At 50.6% G+C, this 17,332-nt stretch overlaps 1 protein-coding gene across 3 annotated transcripts in view; it reads left to right on the top strand.

Moving 5' to 3' along the window:
* Positions 3,285-17,332, top strand: part of AMOTL1 (angiomotin like 1) — a 52,563-nt gene continuing 38,515 nt past the window's right edge. Inside the window, exons 1-3 of one of the 3 annotated variants that reach the window (XM_021381569.1) lie at positions 3,285-3,340; positions 11,242-11,388; positions 13,662-14,556. In XM_021381569.1, the coding sequence (XP_021237244.1) occupies positions 3,298-3,340; positions 11,242-11,388; positions 13,662-14,556 (1,085 nt within the window). In that variant the 5' untranslated portion in view covers positions 3,285-3,297. Of the gene's footprint in view, positions 3,341-3,692; positions 3,796-11,241; positions 11,389-13,661; positions 14,557-17,332 lie in introns of those variants that run through there. The other 2 variants (XM_021381574.1, XM_021381581.1) reach the window with 2 other exon arrangements.

The following is a 17,332-nucleotide window of genomic DNA, read 5'->3' as shown; positions in this document are numbered from 1 at the left end:
TATGACACAGTATCAAAAGCCTTACAGGTATGCCAACATATAGGACATCTGCAGTTCACCCTTCATCTACAAGATTTATCACCTCATCGCAGAAGTTTGATTTAGTCTGACCAGCTCTGTTCTTGCTGAATTTGTACTGGCTGTAACCCATATCCTCCTTTTCTACACATTTGCAAAGACTTTGATTGCTTCAGTGTTTCCAAGATTGGAATTAACAATGGCTGGAAAATCCCTTCCTAATACTTTTCTTTTCTTGCCTCTTAAAGGCTGGGGCTCTGGTTGCTGTGCCTAGCTTTTGGAAACCCCTACCAGCCCTGCTGCTCTGTGACCAGGGCACGAGCAGCAAGTGTATTTCTGGGCTTCCCAGAAAGCCCTGGCAAAGGCTGCCCAGAGAACTGTGCTGCCCCACCCCTGGAGGTGCCCAAGGCCAGGCTGGATGGGGCCCTGGGCAGCCTGAGCTGGTGGGTGGTGTAGGGAGACTTGGAATATGATGGCCTCTGAAGGTACCTTCCAACTCAACCCATTCAGTGATTCTTCAGTCCTAAGTAGATGACAAGGGAGCCAGTGGTGACCAAGGGACAGCGCAGCTTCCATGAAAGCAGACACTAGGTAAACTATAACTTAGAGTCACAGAATCACTATGGTTGGAAAAGACCACTAAGTTCACCTAGTCCAACCCCAACCCATCCCCACCATGCCCACTAACGACATCCCTCAGATCCACATCTCCACAGTTCTTGAACACCTCCAGGGGCGGTGACTCCACCACCTCCCCGGGCAGCCTGTTCCTTGTTGGGGTGGAGAAGAAGCGCTTGAAGGAGGATACGGTAGAAGTACGGGAATTATGAATGACAGGGAAGTAAATAAGGAAAGGCTTGAAACAACCCAAAGGAAGTATGCCTTCAAACATCACACAATTACATTGTGCAAGCCATTGCCACAGGATGTCCAGGGTGCCAAAAGTATGAATGGGCTCAAACAGTGATTAGAAAACAACATGGAAAAATGGTCAGTGAAGGGCTCCCAGACCCAATGATGCAGCTCAGGAAGTTCCTGCAGTGCAGGAACTGCTGGAAAATGGGCTTAAGTACTAGAAAAAACAGAATTTGCATTTGTACTCTTCCTTATATTTTCTCTGCTGTTGTCTGCTTAGTGGCCATGTCAGAGAGAGGACACTGGCGGCTCTTAAGCTTTGGGATAATGCAAGGTGGTACTTGTGTCTTCAGCAATTAACTGGGAAAAAGCCACGAGCAGCCCTCGCCTCCTCTTCTTTCCATTCCTCATCTCTCTCCTCTCCCCTCCCTCTGCCTGGCTGCTGGATTTCAGCAGATATGAATCAGCCCGTGACTGCTGTGTTCCTTTTGTTCTGCAAATGATGAAACCAGAACGTTTCACACTCTGCGCGGCCCAACAGAGGAATGCTTCATTGTCTCCTTGGCAAGTCCTGAGGCGGAACTTCTGGCCTTGGAGAAAGTGAGGTCAGGGAGGGAGAAACTCTCCCTATGGAGGAACATGTGCAGATGGCTCCTCTGCCTCTCCCCCTTGCTTCCTCCCTTCCCTCCTCCCTTTCCTTCTTCCATTCCCTCATCCCCCACCACTTCTCCACCTCCTTCCTTCCCCACTGGAGATGGTTCCGTAGCCGTTCTGGATGAGCTAGCTGAATGGCAGAAAAAAAAGTCAGACTGAAAAAGCAGGGAGCTGCCGGGCTGCAGGAAACGCTGCGTCGGTGATACGGTGCGCTGGGGGAATTAACACACCGGGAATGAATCCCATTGGACAAATAGAAAGGGAAGGAAAAAAAAAGCCCTGGTCCCTGCACTGTTTGTTCCCGCTGCTCAGTGGCCATCCAGCTGTTTCTTTTTCTTTGCTGCCCTGACCTTATCTCACACTGGAGCGAGCCCAGGAGCCAGTGCTCTGCTGAGCAGCCAGTGACCGAGCAGGTCAGATTTTGGGGGGAAGCGAAAGCTCTTTGGCAGAACTGGAAAAGCAGATGTGCAGAGAGGTTCCTTCAAACACAGCGCTGCCTATGAAGCGCCTATCAGAGGGGACAATGGCACGAAGGGAAGCTGCCTGCAGGCATTTGGGGTTGCCACAGTGCCAGGTGCCCTGGGACAATTATTTGCTTGCTTTCTGCATTAGGAATCTGAGTGATTACACGCATGGGTGGGTGCAAATGTAACGAGCATCCATACCCGGGTGTGCCTGCAGTTCGGGACAGCCAGTCCCAGGTCTGGTGGCAGCAGCAGTGCCCAGGTGCTGGAGGATCCTTCCTTCGTGCCCCCAAACATGCTGGGGAAGCAATGCACCAAGAGTGGAGCTGCAGCATGGGGAAGGCAGAGCGGTGCTGGCCCGGTGCTGCTGGGCGGGCACGATGCAGGTGGCCGAAGTCTTCCCAGTGGCATTCGGATGTACCCAACTACAGAGGGATCACAGAAATCCCTTTCCAATCTGCTGCCCTCCGTGGTTGTCCAGTTTATTGATCAAAGTGGAATCAAACAGGAAAAAAAGGCCATGAAAATCACTGGGAAACCTGTTACAGTAAATGAGGGATATGGGGGAAAATTGCAATGACGCTTCTAACTAGGCAGAAAAAAAACAGGCTGTTTTCATTGGGAATGTGACAGCGTGGCTCGTGATGTCCGTGCCATGTAACTGAAAGAGCAGACAGAAGGTAATCCTGTTTCTTGATACATTCGTTCACCTCTGCTTACAGCCAGGCAGACCGCTGATCCTCGTGGTCTCTTCCAACCTTAATGATTCTATGGTTCACCCGTGTGTGAAAGCAAACTCAGTTCCTCTCCAGGGTGGACAGGAGAGGATGCTGTGCAACCTGAAATACACAAGGCATGTTCCTCTGGGGGACCGAGGTATCTGACCATCTACTGTCAAGGTTTCCCTTGATTTTGCAGAGACTTTAGGCATTTAAAAGCTTTAACTTGGGCCTAGCTGTAGGTGTCCTCGTTCATTGGAGGGGATTTGCACTAGATGGCCTTTTAGGGTCCCCTCCAACCGAAACGATTCCATGATTCTGTATAATAAGTGCAAGGGGGAGGCGACTGCTTCCACCCCCTGTGCCGGTGCCGCTCTCTAGGATGGAATTCAGGTCCCGCGGGCACCAGGCCCCGCCCCCAGGGCTCGCCCCCGCCCACCTCCCCCTCATTCCCCCCGCCCCTTCTCTTGGCCACGCCCACTTAGCCGCCCCGTAACCCCGCCCCTTCCCTTGGCCCCGCCCCTCCGCCGGTGCCGCCCCCGCCCCGCCCCAGCGGAGCGCGCCCGGGGGCGGCGGGAGCGGCGCGGATGGCCGCGGTGCTGCCGGGGGCGGCGGGGCGCGGAGCCGGAGGTGAGCGCCGGGTGGCCGCGGGGTCCGCGTGTGTGCGCGCGGTCCTATTGGGGCGGGCAGCGCTGCGCCGGGGGACCTGGGGTGAAAGCGGGCTGCTCGGGAGCCCCGTCGGAGCTCCTGCTCCGTGCTTCTCCCCGGGGCGCTCGGGCGAATTGCTCTCCGCTTCACCAGTAGCGGTGCGGGCGGCGGCGCCCCGAGCGATGGTGGCGGTGCTGTCCCGGAGGATCGCGGCGGGAGCCTGAAGGTTTCCTCCGGGGCTGGCTCCGGGCGGTGCTGCGCGGAGCCCCGCGGGGACCGGGAGCGGCCCAGCGCCGTCCCCACGGGTCCGGCTCGGGGCTGGGGCCGGGCAGGGGCTGCGGGGCCGGCGGAGATCCAGTATTTCTCTTGCACGAAGAGAGGAGGTCAAGTCCTAGTGTAAAAGCAAAGCGCGTTGAGACGGGAGGAATAAATAAGCGGTAAGCGAAGTAAACTTCTCCTCCTTCCCAGCCCTCCTGCCGGGGTTTGCCATTCGTGTTTAACTACAGGAAGGTCGCCGCTTGCCTGTTTTCCTCTTGCGATGGAAAGAAGTGCGTTTTTTTTTTCCTTTTTCCTGGACCGGGAGCAGCTGCGGGGCCGGGGGCGGCACGGGGCTGCGCTTGTGTTCCCTCCCGAGAAATGCGGCGGGGAAGCGTCGTGAGAGACGGGCGGCTTTGGAGCTGGGGAGCGCGCTCGCTTTCCCTGCGTGCAGCTCCTGGCTGCACCCTTCCCGCGTAGAGGCGTGCGTGGACGCGTGCGTGTGTTCATGTGTGTGCGTGGGCACTGGTAGTGACCACAAAAAGTCCAGTGGGGTCCGGCCCTCGGGGCTGGCGCTCTCCCAAGCGAATCTTTCAGGTAAAAATGATTTTGTGATAAAAAGCATCCCGTCCCCATCCTGCCAGAGAGATGGGAGCAGGGTTGTCATAGAATCTTAGAATGCCTTTGGTTGGAAGGAACCTTAATTCTCATTCAGCACCAACCCGTGCCGTGGGCTGGCTGACCCCCACCGGCTCAGGCTGCTCAGGGCCCATCCAACCTGGCCTTGGGCACCTCCAGCTATGGGGCACCGCAGCTCTCTGGGCACGTCCATGGAGGAAGGATGTTAACCAGCATGGCTTTGGCAAGGAGGCAAAGTCACTGTGTGCTGAGATGGTACGTGGAGGCAGGATGTGCCCCCCAGCGTTGCCTTCCCCTTGGGAAGCATTGCTGGAGAGCTTCAAGCTCCGCCAGCGTGCCCCAAGGCTCCTGGGGATGGCAGCATTTGGGGTCACCCCTTTGGTTCTCATTTGTATCCTTGCACGATGGAGTGCCTGAGGGTCCTGGGGACAGTCCCTGTGCCGCTTGCTGTGGCTTGATGCTCAGCCCTCCCTTGATGCCAGGTCTGCTGCAGCTGGAGCAAAGCACGTGGTGGTACGTCCAGCACCCGGCACTGTGGGCTGGGTCCGGTGTGATGCTGCTCAGGGCTGAGGCAGGAGAACGGGAGGACATGGCTGTTGCACCTCCCTGTACTGGAAGCCATCAGAGGGCTGAGAGCTCGCGTTCTTACTCAGAAAACTTTTTGTTGAAACTTTATGCACGTTGGAAGTGTTTTTTTTTTCTTTTTCTTTTTTTTTTTTTTTGGTGTTGAAGTGACTGTCTCAGCAGGTGGGGTTCAGCCTTGAGTTTTATGGGCATGAAGGAAGGAGAAGGTCTCAGCAACGTCGTTCTGGTTCATGTGAGGGCAGGAGCAGAGGGATCTGCAGGGGGGTGGATGCTGCTCAGTCACTCAGGAGCAAGAACTGAAGGCAATTCTCTTGTAAGCACTTCTGTGCGTAGCATCTTTATTGTGTTTCTGCACTTTAAAAGTGGCTGAATATAAATTGCGAGTAAAGATTTAATAATGGAAGGCATATAATTTTAATATATATTCTGGTGGGAAGAAGGCTTAATTTCTTTTCCCCTTAGATGAGGCGGTTCAGATAAGAATAACGCAGCGGCTCTGCGTGGGGTTGGGTTATCAGGGCAGTTCTCAACGTGGATGGAGCGAAGCGCTGGGTGTGTGGCTCGCCGCCTGCATTTAAAAAAGGAAAAGCTCGAGAAATATGAAGATACATAAGATAGAGTTCAATGCCTGCATTTTCAGTTAAAGAGTACTGTACGGTCTTTGTACTATTTTTGTTCTGTCCGTATCCCAGGCTCCTTTGTACGCTTGCAAGTTTGTGGGAATGACTCAGGGAGAAAGCTATTTAACCTAAAGGACACCACTGGCAGGAAACTGCATGGATAAAGAGCAGCGTCGGGGACTGCGAGTGGGAACCGGGGGGATATGTGTGTGCTGGAGGAACAGGAGCCTGAAACTGCCCCCAAATGGGAGGAACTGGGGCACGAAATCCCCATTTTAAGGCGCAGCTCGTGTGGTGCAGGGAGTTTTATGGCGTGGTTATTGGAAGTGCCCAGGAACTGGCCTTAATGATCCTGGTGTCTTTTCAGTCCTGGGTCCTGTTTCACTTCTGTTTAATTAATGGAAAGGCTTAAATATCCGATGAAACCGATCGTGCCAGGGCATTTCTGTAACGCGATCATTTTTAGAGGCAGTAAGTACAGCAAAGTTAGTTGTAGCTCCAGCTCCTGCTTGGTTGATGCTTTGTCTATGTCGTGGCTGGTTGATGCACAATGACTTTTTTTTTTCTGCTGACAAAAAGCATTCTCCTTCCCTACGAATTTGCATGATGACTTTTTCCTCTTGGATAAAAGGTTTCTGTGTTGGTTTTTTTTTTCCCTATAGCTTGGAAATGAGACTTTGCGGTGTAACATCTCCAGTACAAGCACCGCGCTGATTCCCAAGCTCCGTGCCAGCCTTTGTGCTTCACTCCTTGTCAGAGGGCTCCTTCCCGTGCTGCTTCAGCTCATCTCAGAGCAGCACTTCACCTTTTATCTCAGAGCAGCACCTCACCTTTCATCTCAGAGCAGCAACGCCGACACAAGCTGTAATCATAGCGGTTTGATCAAAGCAGAAATTTCAATTATTGATTCAATCCCTTGAATCCTTATTATAAACCTAGGCTGGCTCTGTATTGTAGATGCAGTGCTGTAGCCTCAGAGGTAAATTTATACCTTACAGTAAGTAGAGACACGTATTTTTCTGTAAGCCGTAATGAAGCTGTGTAAAAGCACGTCTCCTTGCTCTGCCTGGTGCAGGTTACATGATGTCCTGCTGCTATTCTGATACCCTGCCTGCAGCCCACTTCTCCTCAGCGTGCTAGCCTGGGAAGATGGGAGGAAAAAAAAAAAACAAGCCATGAATTATTAAAATTTCATAAAAATCATAACCCAGTGAGATGAAAGCGCTGCCGCCATCCGTGTCCCCCGCACGCCCATGCACCTGATCTGCGGGCATCCGCTGGGCAGGCAGCCTGGGCCCCGCGCTCGCAGCATCCATGTGATCTGCTGCCAGCTCTGCGAGCTGCCTTCCAAGGGTGGTTGCTTTGCTTTGTTCCTAACTCTGGGTTTGGCCGCTTTGTTTTTGCTGAGGGGAAGTGTATATGAAAATCAGTCCGCTGGGCTGAAGTTAAATGGAGCGCGTTCAGCCTTATATGCATTTAAATTTGGGGGTTTGCTGCCCCCGTTGTCTTTTCTCATTAACCTTTGTATCACGGGACCACAGAATATCAAAAGTTGGAAGGGATCCTAAAAGACCATTAAATCCAACTCCCAGCTCTGTGCAGGACCACTCAAAATCCAAACCCGATGACAGAGCATCGTCCAAACGCTCCCTGAGCTCCGGCAGCTGGGGACTGTGCCTGCTGCCCTGGGCAGTCTGTTCCATGCCCTCTGGGGCAGAGCCTTTCCCTAACACCCAGCCTGACCCTGCCGTGGTCATTCCCCCATAGTTCAGTGCTCTCTTGGGTGGTGGCCTTTTTGGAGAGGAAGGTGACAGTACCCAGTCTAGAGTCTCCCAGGTCTCTTTTAGGACAAGGGAACAGCACAGTGCCATGAGCAAAGGGTTCCAGTCCCTAAGCTGCAGACAGACTGGGTTCTGCTGCATCCTGCCCAGCACAGGGGTGAGTGGGGCTCCTCATGTCTGAGACGTGGTTATACCCCATAGGGAATCATACCCCAGCCTTGGGGTGGCACCAGTGGTGCTCTGACTGTCCTCATGTTGCTTTCCTTCATCAATACTTATCTCAGGTCAGTGAGAAAGGAAAAGTGATGAGTGCTCCTTCTGTGGAGATGCTCAAGCTCAGGCTGGAAGGGGCTCTGAGCACCTGATCGAGCTGTAGGTGTCCCTGTTCATTGCAGGGGGTTGAACTGGGTGGCCTTTAAGGATCCCTTCCAACTCAAACTATGATTTACTCAGCAATAGAGCAGAGGAAATATTCCAAAGGTGGAATGAGGTATTTATATTTCTTGCTGGTTTGGCTGTGAGACAGAAGGACAGATGTGGGCTTTGAAACGATGTCATTTTTGTTCTGTCATTTTTGGATCTTCCTTACAAACCATGGAGGAGTTTATAGGAAAGTGCAAAGATGCCTTACTTCCCTCTTAATTTCAGATGACTGCTTTGGAAGGCGCTTGAAATGCTCCAGTCTCTTTTTGAGCTACAGTACAGCTTGGGAGGATATTTTTTGAAGGACACCCACTGCTTTTATCTGGCAGGATGGAGGATTTTGGGCGCGGTGAATGATGGTGGAGGAGCCACATGGAAAACAGCTCCTGGGGTTGCATCAAAATAGCAGCATGCCACGCAAAATGGGTGCTTTTGGGTTGTTTTAGTAAGATGTAAGTCATATTAGATTGGCTGGAACAACACTGCCTACTCCAAATAGCTTTTGAGAAGGAAATCTGCTTCCTGGAAGTGCTGGTATTGCTCTGAAGACGTGGCTTTCCTGTAATGTCACAGCAGTATGCTTCCTATGAGGTTTTGGGTTAGATCCCTTTCAAAACCAGACCAAAACCACATCAGAAACGGGAAATATTTAAGCATCTGTGGGTCCTTGCTGCGTTTCCAGTATTAATCGTAGTGAATGATTCATTGAAATGGTTACGAATCTTGAAATGAATTGCGTTGCTGTATCAGGATGATATGGCATAATTATGTGCTTATCTTCAACGAAGGAAGCAGATGGATGGGTGTTGGGCAACCGCTGAGATTGGCAAGAATTGGTAGCGGGGCAGAAATCATAGAAAGGCTTGGGTTGGAGGGGACCTTAAAGCCCACCCCATTCCAACCCCCTGCCGTGGGCTGGTTGCCCCCCACCAGCTCAGGCTGCCCAAGGCCCCATCCAACCTGGCCTTGAGCTCCTCCAGGGATGGGGTACCACAACTTCTCTGGGCAGCCTGTGCAGGGCCTCACTGGAAATAAGAAATGGAGGAGGAGCTCAGCTAGGACTGACCAAGGCTGGAGACGTGATCATGGCTTAGAGATAGATGTAATAGACATCAGATATACAGCAGCTGAAAGGATGATGTCTGTGGACCAGACTGTATAGACACGGTTGCACTCCAGTGGTGGTTCAGATCAATCCAACACAGGCTGTGCTTCCAGCTGTTTTTTTTCTTTTTTCCTTAAAGTTTTAAGTTCATGGGTGGTCAGAAGTTCCATTGGTTGTTGGCGAACAGAGTGGTTTTGTGGAAAGGTTCTGACTGGTTGAGCTATTGAGTTTCCATAAAACTACCATTTCAGTCATGCAATGAGTCTCCCTCAGTGTTATCTTTAAATGAATTTAAAACATTATTTTTTAACGTTTTAGGTGAGTATTATAAAATTGGCCAATGCAGTCCTCCAGACTGAGGTCTCATGGGAGAGAGAAGCTCAGAGCAATGCCCCACTGCAGCATGAGCTGTGCTGAAAGAAGATCTGGTCCAAATGCATCTTCTGGGCAGTGCCTGAGATCAGGGTTCTCCTGCTGGGAGCATCCTTGTTCCTGTCCTCTACGCTGGGGGGGGGGCTCAGTCCCCCTCTGAAGGGGAAGCTCCTTCTAATAACTGAAGGAGCCTATGCTAACCAAGGTGTCCGAGCAAGCAGCTGGCACCGGTCAGGTTCTGAATCCTATAAGTCCATGTTTTTTTTTTTTTCTTTGGTGGCTTCAGTAACACCTTCCTCAGCAAAGTGATGCAACTGGATGTGGTTCTGCTTGTTTTTTCTGAAGTGACCACTGCTCTGAGGAATTCTTTTGATATCTTCTATACTGTCCCTGTGCACAGATATTGCAGCAGAGGAGCCTTTTCTTTGCTCCCTTTGGCTAGCAGGTTGCCTTTCCTTGGAACCCCCCCAGCCCAGCTGAGCTGCTCTGGTGCTCAGGACATGCCCAAGTGTGGGTGGCATTCCATGGGTGTGCCCCATCTCATCTCACTCCTTGTCTGTAGCTGTGCTTCCCAGCAAAACCATCTTGCTTTGCTTCTCCTCATACGCCCTTTGCTATAGATGCAGCCCTTGAATACCACTTGAATACACAACCTGAGGGTGTCTACTGACTCAAAATACAGCAGGCAGATGAATGAAAGTAAAATGTTAGTAGCTGTTGTTCTTTTCGCTTTTATTTGCTGAGTGGTGAAGCCTAGCTGATGACTGTTTAGGTTGCCTGTAATGCCTGAGACTGTTTTTCTTCCCTATCTGTTTCATCCCAGTCCAGCTTTTATTTGTAAAACAAGCCTGGGCTTCCAACTCTTTGTTTCAGGCAGAATTCCCGGTCCAAGGGTAGGGCGCTGTGTGTGTGTGTGTGTGTGTGTGTGTGTGTGCAGGAGCAGTGAAGGGTGTCTGGGATGTTGTTCTGTGCCATGATATAGCAATCATGTTGGAAAGTGGGGTTCTGAGGTTTTCCTTGCGCCTTTATCAGCACAAATGCTAGAACAGCCTTCTGTGCTAATTTTGACAAACATGTTTGGCTTACATCTACTCAAGTGAGCAATCTTCTCCTCCTTGCTCTCTAAATATAGATAACTGCCATACAGATTCACACATAACATGAATGGTGAAGTGATGAATTCATTAACATTTTGCACAAACGCTGATTTCCTCTCCTCTGGGCACAGAAGAAAATAGTTTCTGCATCCTTGTGCCTGTAATCAGGATGGGCTAGATCCTGCTGCCCTGCTCCGTGCAGGGAGTGGAGTCAGCAATAAAGTGCCAGAAAAAATGTGCTTCTCTGCTTGTGCAAGCTTGTCCCCATGCTCGTGGGCTTCCTGCTAGGATGGACAGATGCCCTGCTGGGACACATGGGCACCCTGCTGGTGCCACTGCGACCTGGGTCACTCTGCTCCTGCTGGACATGTTCCTGGGGCTCTTTGCTACATCCATGTTAAGAACATCTGGACGAAGGGATTTATGTACTCCCTTGAGAGCGTTGGCTGTATTTTATGTCTTGGTAATTTTCTGTCTCGCTGAGCTGTTATTTGTGAGCAAATTTTGCAGTAAAGCCTTTCACAAACTGTAGCCCCACTGAACGTGTGGCTGTGTCCTCACCTTCTTTGCTCCTCTTTACCCGTTCCTTCTTTCAGTTTCGTGCCGGCTCTGTTGGCTTTGTGTCCTGAGGCTATGACTTGATGTGTGACTTTGTTGCTGTTCACAGAATGGTTGGAAGGGCCCTCTGGGTCCATCTGCTCCAGCAGAGACAGCCAGAGCAGGGTGCCCAGGGCCATGTCCAGGTGATGTTGGAAGATCTCCAAGAAGGAGATTCCACAGCCACTGTTGGCAACATGTAAACCTGCTGGCTCTGTCCCTGGGCTGGGGCATGGGATGGTACTGATGGTTTGGTGCTTCCTGCTTGTTCTTCAGCGTGACCCCAGCAGGGCCTCTCAGACACCGAACAAGGCTCAAGAAATTGTTTGGACTTCTGTCACAAGACATGACTTCGTATTTTGTCATTCAAATAACTTATTTACTGACATCCCACATTTCCTCCTTGCAGGCTCCTCAGCTGCATGCTACAAGCCTGCCAGTCCAGGCCAGATACTGGAGGACACTGGCTTTCTTTATCAGGACCACCAGTTGTTTGCAGGCAGGCATGACATTTCTCCGCTAACGGCTGAAGCAATCAGTGCTAAAGAAAAAGCTGGTAAGCGAGTTGCCACTCTTCCATATGAACTCATCATGTTTACTTCCAGGTTTTCCCAAATCATAATCTAGCCAGACGCCATTTATAAATAATATTTTACTGAGATAAAGGGAAGCTCCTCATCCCCAACACAGGGAAAAAGCAGGTTCCTTTGACCTGAGTGTTACAACTGACTGTTGTTTGTCACTTGCTTCCACTTGTCCTTCTGGATGTGGTTGCTATTCACTGAGCAGCTGGGCTGAGGTGCATATTTTCTTGCCAATGGAGCAGGACTGCTGATACCTCATGCACGGCACAGTGCTTGGAACAGACCACCGAAGTACATCTCCTGAATGCAGGGATGCTAAGAGATGATTAGTGAAGAAGTAAAAATCTTTGTGGTGTTCGGAGTATGTGACATTGGCTTTATCCACTTTCCTTGCTTATAGTCTAATAACTTACACAATGAGCTTTCTCATACGTAATAGAGGTTTTTATTGCAAGTCTGCAAAACGTCCATTGTGGCAAGACTCCTGTGCACTGTGATAATACAAATACAGCAGTATGAGTTCACTGTAGCATCAGGGGCATATATGGATGGATGTTTGGCTGTTGTGCAGCCAGCTAAGTGGATATGCGTCATCGAAGCTGGATGATCATTAAGGTCCCTTCCAACCTAAGTCATTCATCTAGTTGGTGCAAACACTGGCCCAGGGAGCTGGCAGACCCTCTGAGTCCTGGTGGGCAGGACTCAGCCAGTCAGATATTACTGATGTTGTCCCAGGGAATGCAGAGGAGATGTGTTCTGCAGGGTAGGCATAGAGTGGAACAGCCTGGGAATCTTCCCTCTCCCTCAAGCTTCACAAGCACTGCTAAGCTTTTGCAGCGAAAAACAATGCTAGTGGAAATGGCTAGTTGACACAGAATAAGAGTCAGGGGCTTTTCTTCCCCTCTGGCATCCAAATTATATATAAGTTGTCCCACAGCGTGTGCAATAACTGATGAAACATTGGGGAAGTACCAGACCTCAGGAGAAAGTTTTGCTTTTTAACTACTTTCAAATGCCAGGAAAACAAATACAAGTGCTGCTGAGGAACTCCTTTGAGAATTGGAAACAGCAGGATAGAGAAAGGAAGTTGCCAAAAATGACCTCAAAAGCTGAAGTCTGAGCAGCACCTCCTCCTTGCTTAGGAAAGTAGGAGGACTCTGCAGAGCTGAGGGCTGACTTTCACTTTTGACCCCAGCAGGATCTTTCAGGAGCACTTCTTTGTGTGCAGGCACAAATACTTAATCACCTCTTTGGGATGGGTGCAGGAGTGAGGATCCAGCTGGGAGGGATTATGCCATTAGGTGCTTTGCTCCAGGCAAGCTTCACTGTGTGCATCCCTTTCTATGACTGATGCCCATGTTGCTGTGCAGAAAAAACAGGTCTGAGATGAAGAAGGGAGCTGGAGACTGTTTTAGTACTTAACATAACCCCCGAGCTGTGTGGCTTCACTCCAGTTACAGCATCAGTAACACCTTATCCCATGCAAATGCAGCTTGTGTGGCTGGGTGAAAACGTTATACCTTGCCTCCGCATTACTTCAGTCTATGTCATGGTTGTCTGTCTGATCTGTCATGCTTGAAGTTCTGGTATTACATTGCAACCTTAATGTCTTCCTTGTATTCACCCAGCAAAATTACAAAAGTTAGTACTGACTTGCACAGAAATAGCGTTATTGGCCAGAAGGGAAATTGCAGTTTTAAGAGAAAATGCCAGAGCACAGATTCCTCTTTAATTACGCTCCCAGAACTCTTTTATTTTCAGTAGGACTTTAGGCTTTTTCTGTGACACATCCTGTGTTGTATCTTATTGTGGCACGCGGTGCACTTGTGAGGGGATTCATCTCTCTAACTTCAGCTGTCAAAAATGCGCTGTCTGATTTGGTATTGCCATGGAGGCTGCCTCTGTAATCTGTGCCAGGCTTCTCCAGGGAGGGATTCACCAGTTCCTGTCTTAGAGGAGATCATGTTTCCCTGTCCTGCCACTGACTGGGGAGGGAGGTCGGAGCCATGGGTATGGGGCATGTGGAGAAGGTTGGGGGCTGGGGCTGGGGAAGCGATGGGGTCGCTTCTCTTAATCAGAATTAGGGGTGGGCTGCCGTGGGGAAATGGGGATGGTATAAGAGAATGGTACAGCCATGGGGGGTAAGAAGGGCAGGAGTGAGGCCTCCTTGTGAAGAACATGGTTCTGTTCTCAGGCAGCCCAAAGTAAAGGCGTACTCCTAACCACTGCCTTCTCTCCCACCTAGCCGAGGAAGCCCTCTGCACCTTGCACCCTCCAGCCTTCCTCCGGAGCTCAGAGGTGGAGATGCGAGGCTCGGAGGAGGTGGCAGCCGGCACGGTCCTGCAACGCCTGATCCAGGAGCAGCTGAGGTATGGCAACCCCAGCGAGAACATGAACCTGCTGGCCATCCAGCACCAGGCGACGGGCAGCGCCGGCCCCTCCAACAGCACTGCCAGCACTCTCTCTTCCACAGAAAACCTCGCGCCAGAGGACCCACAAATGGTCCAGCCGTCGGCGCGGCAGGAACCGCAGGGGCAGGAGCACCAGGGGGACGGTGCTGCGATGGAGAAGCAGCCCCGGGCCGCACAGCCCCCACACAGCAGCGAGGAGCTCCCCACCTACGAGGAGGCCAAGGCCCAGTCACAGTATTTCCGGGGGCAGCCGCCAGCAGGGCCGGGATTTTTTGTCGCTGCTACCTCTGGCCAGAAATCCAGGACGGAGGGGAGGCCGACGGTGAGCCGGGCCGGCAGCGGGCAGGCGCATAAGGACGACGCGCTGAAGGAGCTGAAGCAGGGCCACGTGCGCTCACTGAGCGAGAGGATCATGCAGCTCTCACTGGAGAGGAATGGTGCCAAGCAGCACCCACCTGCCCCGGTGGGCAGCAAAGGGCTGAAGGTCGCCCCGGCACCCAGCAAGGGCATGGACCCGCGGGGCCCGCCACCCGAGTACCCCTACAAGGCCAAGGTGGCGGCGGCGGTATCTCCCAGCAGCAAGGCGCCCGATCATGGGCTCTTCTACAGCGAGCAGCACCCAGCAGGGCCACAGGACGTCCTCAAGGCCTCCTACGTGGCCCCGCAGCCCTCCCGGACCGAGGTAGCCGTCGTCCGTTACCAGCCGCCCCCGGAGTATGGGGTGACCAGGTAATGCCCAGGGTGCGGGCCTGGCAGCTTGTGGCCGTAGGGGCCTGGTTGCCTTAGGGGCTTCCTCTTTCTCGACCCTCTTAGTTCTTGGTATGAAAAGCTGGGAAAACTCATAGCTATCCAGCTGACCTTGTGTCCAGCTCTTGCTGTGACTCTGTATTGAGGTGTTGAAATGCAGGGCTGTGCCGGGGCAGCAGCTGGCTTGTAACTGCTGTAATTCATGTGGAAGAGCAGAAGTTTGGAGATGAGATTTCACCTGTAACTGCATAAAGAGCACTCTCTAAGAATGTGGAAGCTTATAACCTAAGCCCTGTATCCCTGAGATTTTCAGAACCCCAAATTAAGAAAAAAAAAAAGTGGAAAAAACCTGCATGCAGCTTGATTGTGAGACAGAGACATCTATTTCAGACCTTTCTCTTTGCTTGATGTTGGGGCGTAATTGTTCCTTTACAAAGAGAGCTAGATAAAATGTATACATCACTTAGGCCCTACTTAAATCCTCCAAACAAAGCTTACATGAGACTTTTATGGAGCTTGGCCCCTTGTACTGGGCCTCTGCATGAGGATGGTTTTATTCCAATCGCATTACAAATAATCCACAGTGTTTATTTCCTGTGAGCTGATTGCTGAGAGCCACGCGGCTCCTGCCAGCACGGTGCTGCCCAGCCCTGAATGTGGGGGCTGGCCTGTGCCATATCATGGCTTCCTTCATCATCTGTCCCTCCAAAGCTGTTTTTCTTGCTCTTCCTAAACACAAATGATTCTCCATTTCATTCTGCAGCCTCCTGGGCAGTATTTTGCCAGCCTCTTTGGGTTCAGAAGCTGTATTGTGCAACTGTGGTTTTCATTTTAGGGGCTGCTTAATTAGATCTTCATTGACACAAAATCCCCAAAGGTCTTGGCGGCTCTGACTTGGAGCACTTGTTTTGCTACAGAGAAATCAGGGAGTAAATGCTCTACCTTGCCATATTTGGAAAAGATAAGCTTTTGCTTCGAACCAGGTGTGAAATTGCTTTGGTAAGTGCTGCAAAATGGTTGTAACGTGGAAAGGACCTGTGCTGTCCCTCCGAGTGGGCAGTGTTGCTGGTCTTCCCCCAGCTATCATGTTTTGCTTTCCAGTGCTCCCTGCACAGAGCCTGTGTAATTTTTCAGAGCAAAATGATATTTTAAAGAGCAAAGCAAAAATCTGTTTATGCTAAGAAACAGCTATAGGAACTTGAGCACAACGGGGTCAAGTTGAGGCTGTGCTCTCCGGATGCCCTAACAGGGCTCCAGCAGCTGTTCATTATGCTAACAAACATCTCCAGCACTGGACTCATCCACTCATCAAAGCAGTTGGTTTGGGGTTTTGTTATCGCTCTTGGAAGATGCTGATTCAGTAGCCAGTTCTGCTGAGCCCATTCTGCTGTCCTTATAACCAAGCAGACCCGGGCACTGTGCTAACTTCTGTGGCTAACTGGGGGTGGCACTGATGTCAAATAAATCCTTAGGGGCTGGCATCAAAACTTTTCCCAGGGTCCTGGTCAGTGAGGATGATGCTGAGAAATCCCTTGATCGAATGTGGCTTTGCATGCAAGAAAAGAAAGGAGAGAGGCACAAAGCTTCATTGATCTGGAGGAAAAACTCACAGATATCACAACTGGAAAAGACCTGTAGGGCCACTGATTCCCCCTCTCACCCCACAAGTCCTCATGTGAGGAGGGAAGTGTGGCTAGGAACCCACAGATGTTGGCAGGTAACTGCTGAAGGAGGTGGAATAACTGCAGCTGCTGCTTAATTTGATGTTTGTTTGTTCTCCTGTGGCTGGCTGTCAAAGGGAAGGCTGCGTTTATAGTCATAGTGGTGAATTCTCCTAACTTGTCTGTAAATAGCAGTAGGACTGATAAAGGACATAGGATTTGATACTACAGATGTCAGCAGTGTAGTTGGAGTGGATGATCTTGGAAGGTCCTTTCCAACTCAACTATTTTATTCTAAATCAACATAGTCAGTGTTATCCTGAAGACCTCTTATTCATAGGTTTCTGCTGGAGTCACAGTATTTACATAGATGACACTAGGTGACCTGTCCTTTGTGGACACCATGATTGTGGAGCAGAGCTTAAAGCCTGTAGCTTAAAAGGCCAAAAGCCCATAAAGCAAATAAAGAGGAATGAGTATTTATTCTTATTTTAAAATGAGTATTTTTCAATTGGTTATGATGCACTGCACCCTGACTCACAACTTCTGAATGCTTTAAGTTGGCCAAGTGTAATAGTCTTGAAAAAACTTTTCCTTTCCTAGATGCTAGCTTTTAGCACAGTTCCTGAATAGTATCTGTGCTAACTTTCCTGAGGTGCGTGCTCAGGGAGTTCACAGCTTGTCAGGTAAAAGGGCTTTGAAATAATCTAATTTGATCACACGAAACCACAAATTAATTTCAGTTTTCAAAACATTTGGTCCTGACGATTGTAACACTCTCCAGCTGGAGAATCCATCACAGCCTTTACAGACTTGTTCCACTCACTAATTGCCCTCTCTGGCGCAGATTTGCGTCTTAGTTTCAGCCTGTATTTTCTAGTTACCAGTCTGGATTTTGCAATATCTTTGTCAGATGCAATGAGGAGCCTATGGTATCATTTCTTTAATGTGTTAAACAAGTGGAGCCTGGAGCCCCTTAATTATTTTACTGCTGTCAAAAAATATCCAACAACCCAACCCACAACCCTTTTTTTTTCCTCATGGAAGGCTGAACCAGACACAAGGCAAAACGCCACCTATGCAACGCAACTCAATGT

This window comes from Numida meleagris, chromosome 1 (assembly GCF_002078875.1).
Source record: "Numida meleagris isolate 19003 breed g44 Domestic line chromosome 1, NumMel1.0, whole genome shotgun sequence".
Lineage (NCBI taxonomy): Eukaryota > Metazoa > Chordata > Aves > Galliformes > Numididae > Numida > Numida meleagris.
Note: the sequence above shows the minus strand (reverse complement) of the source record. Positions and strands in the feature narration are given on the sequence as shown.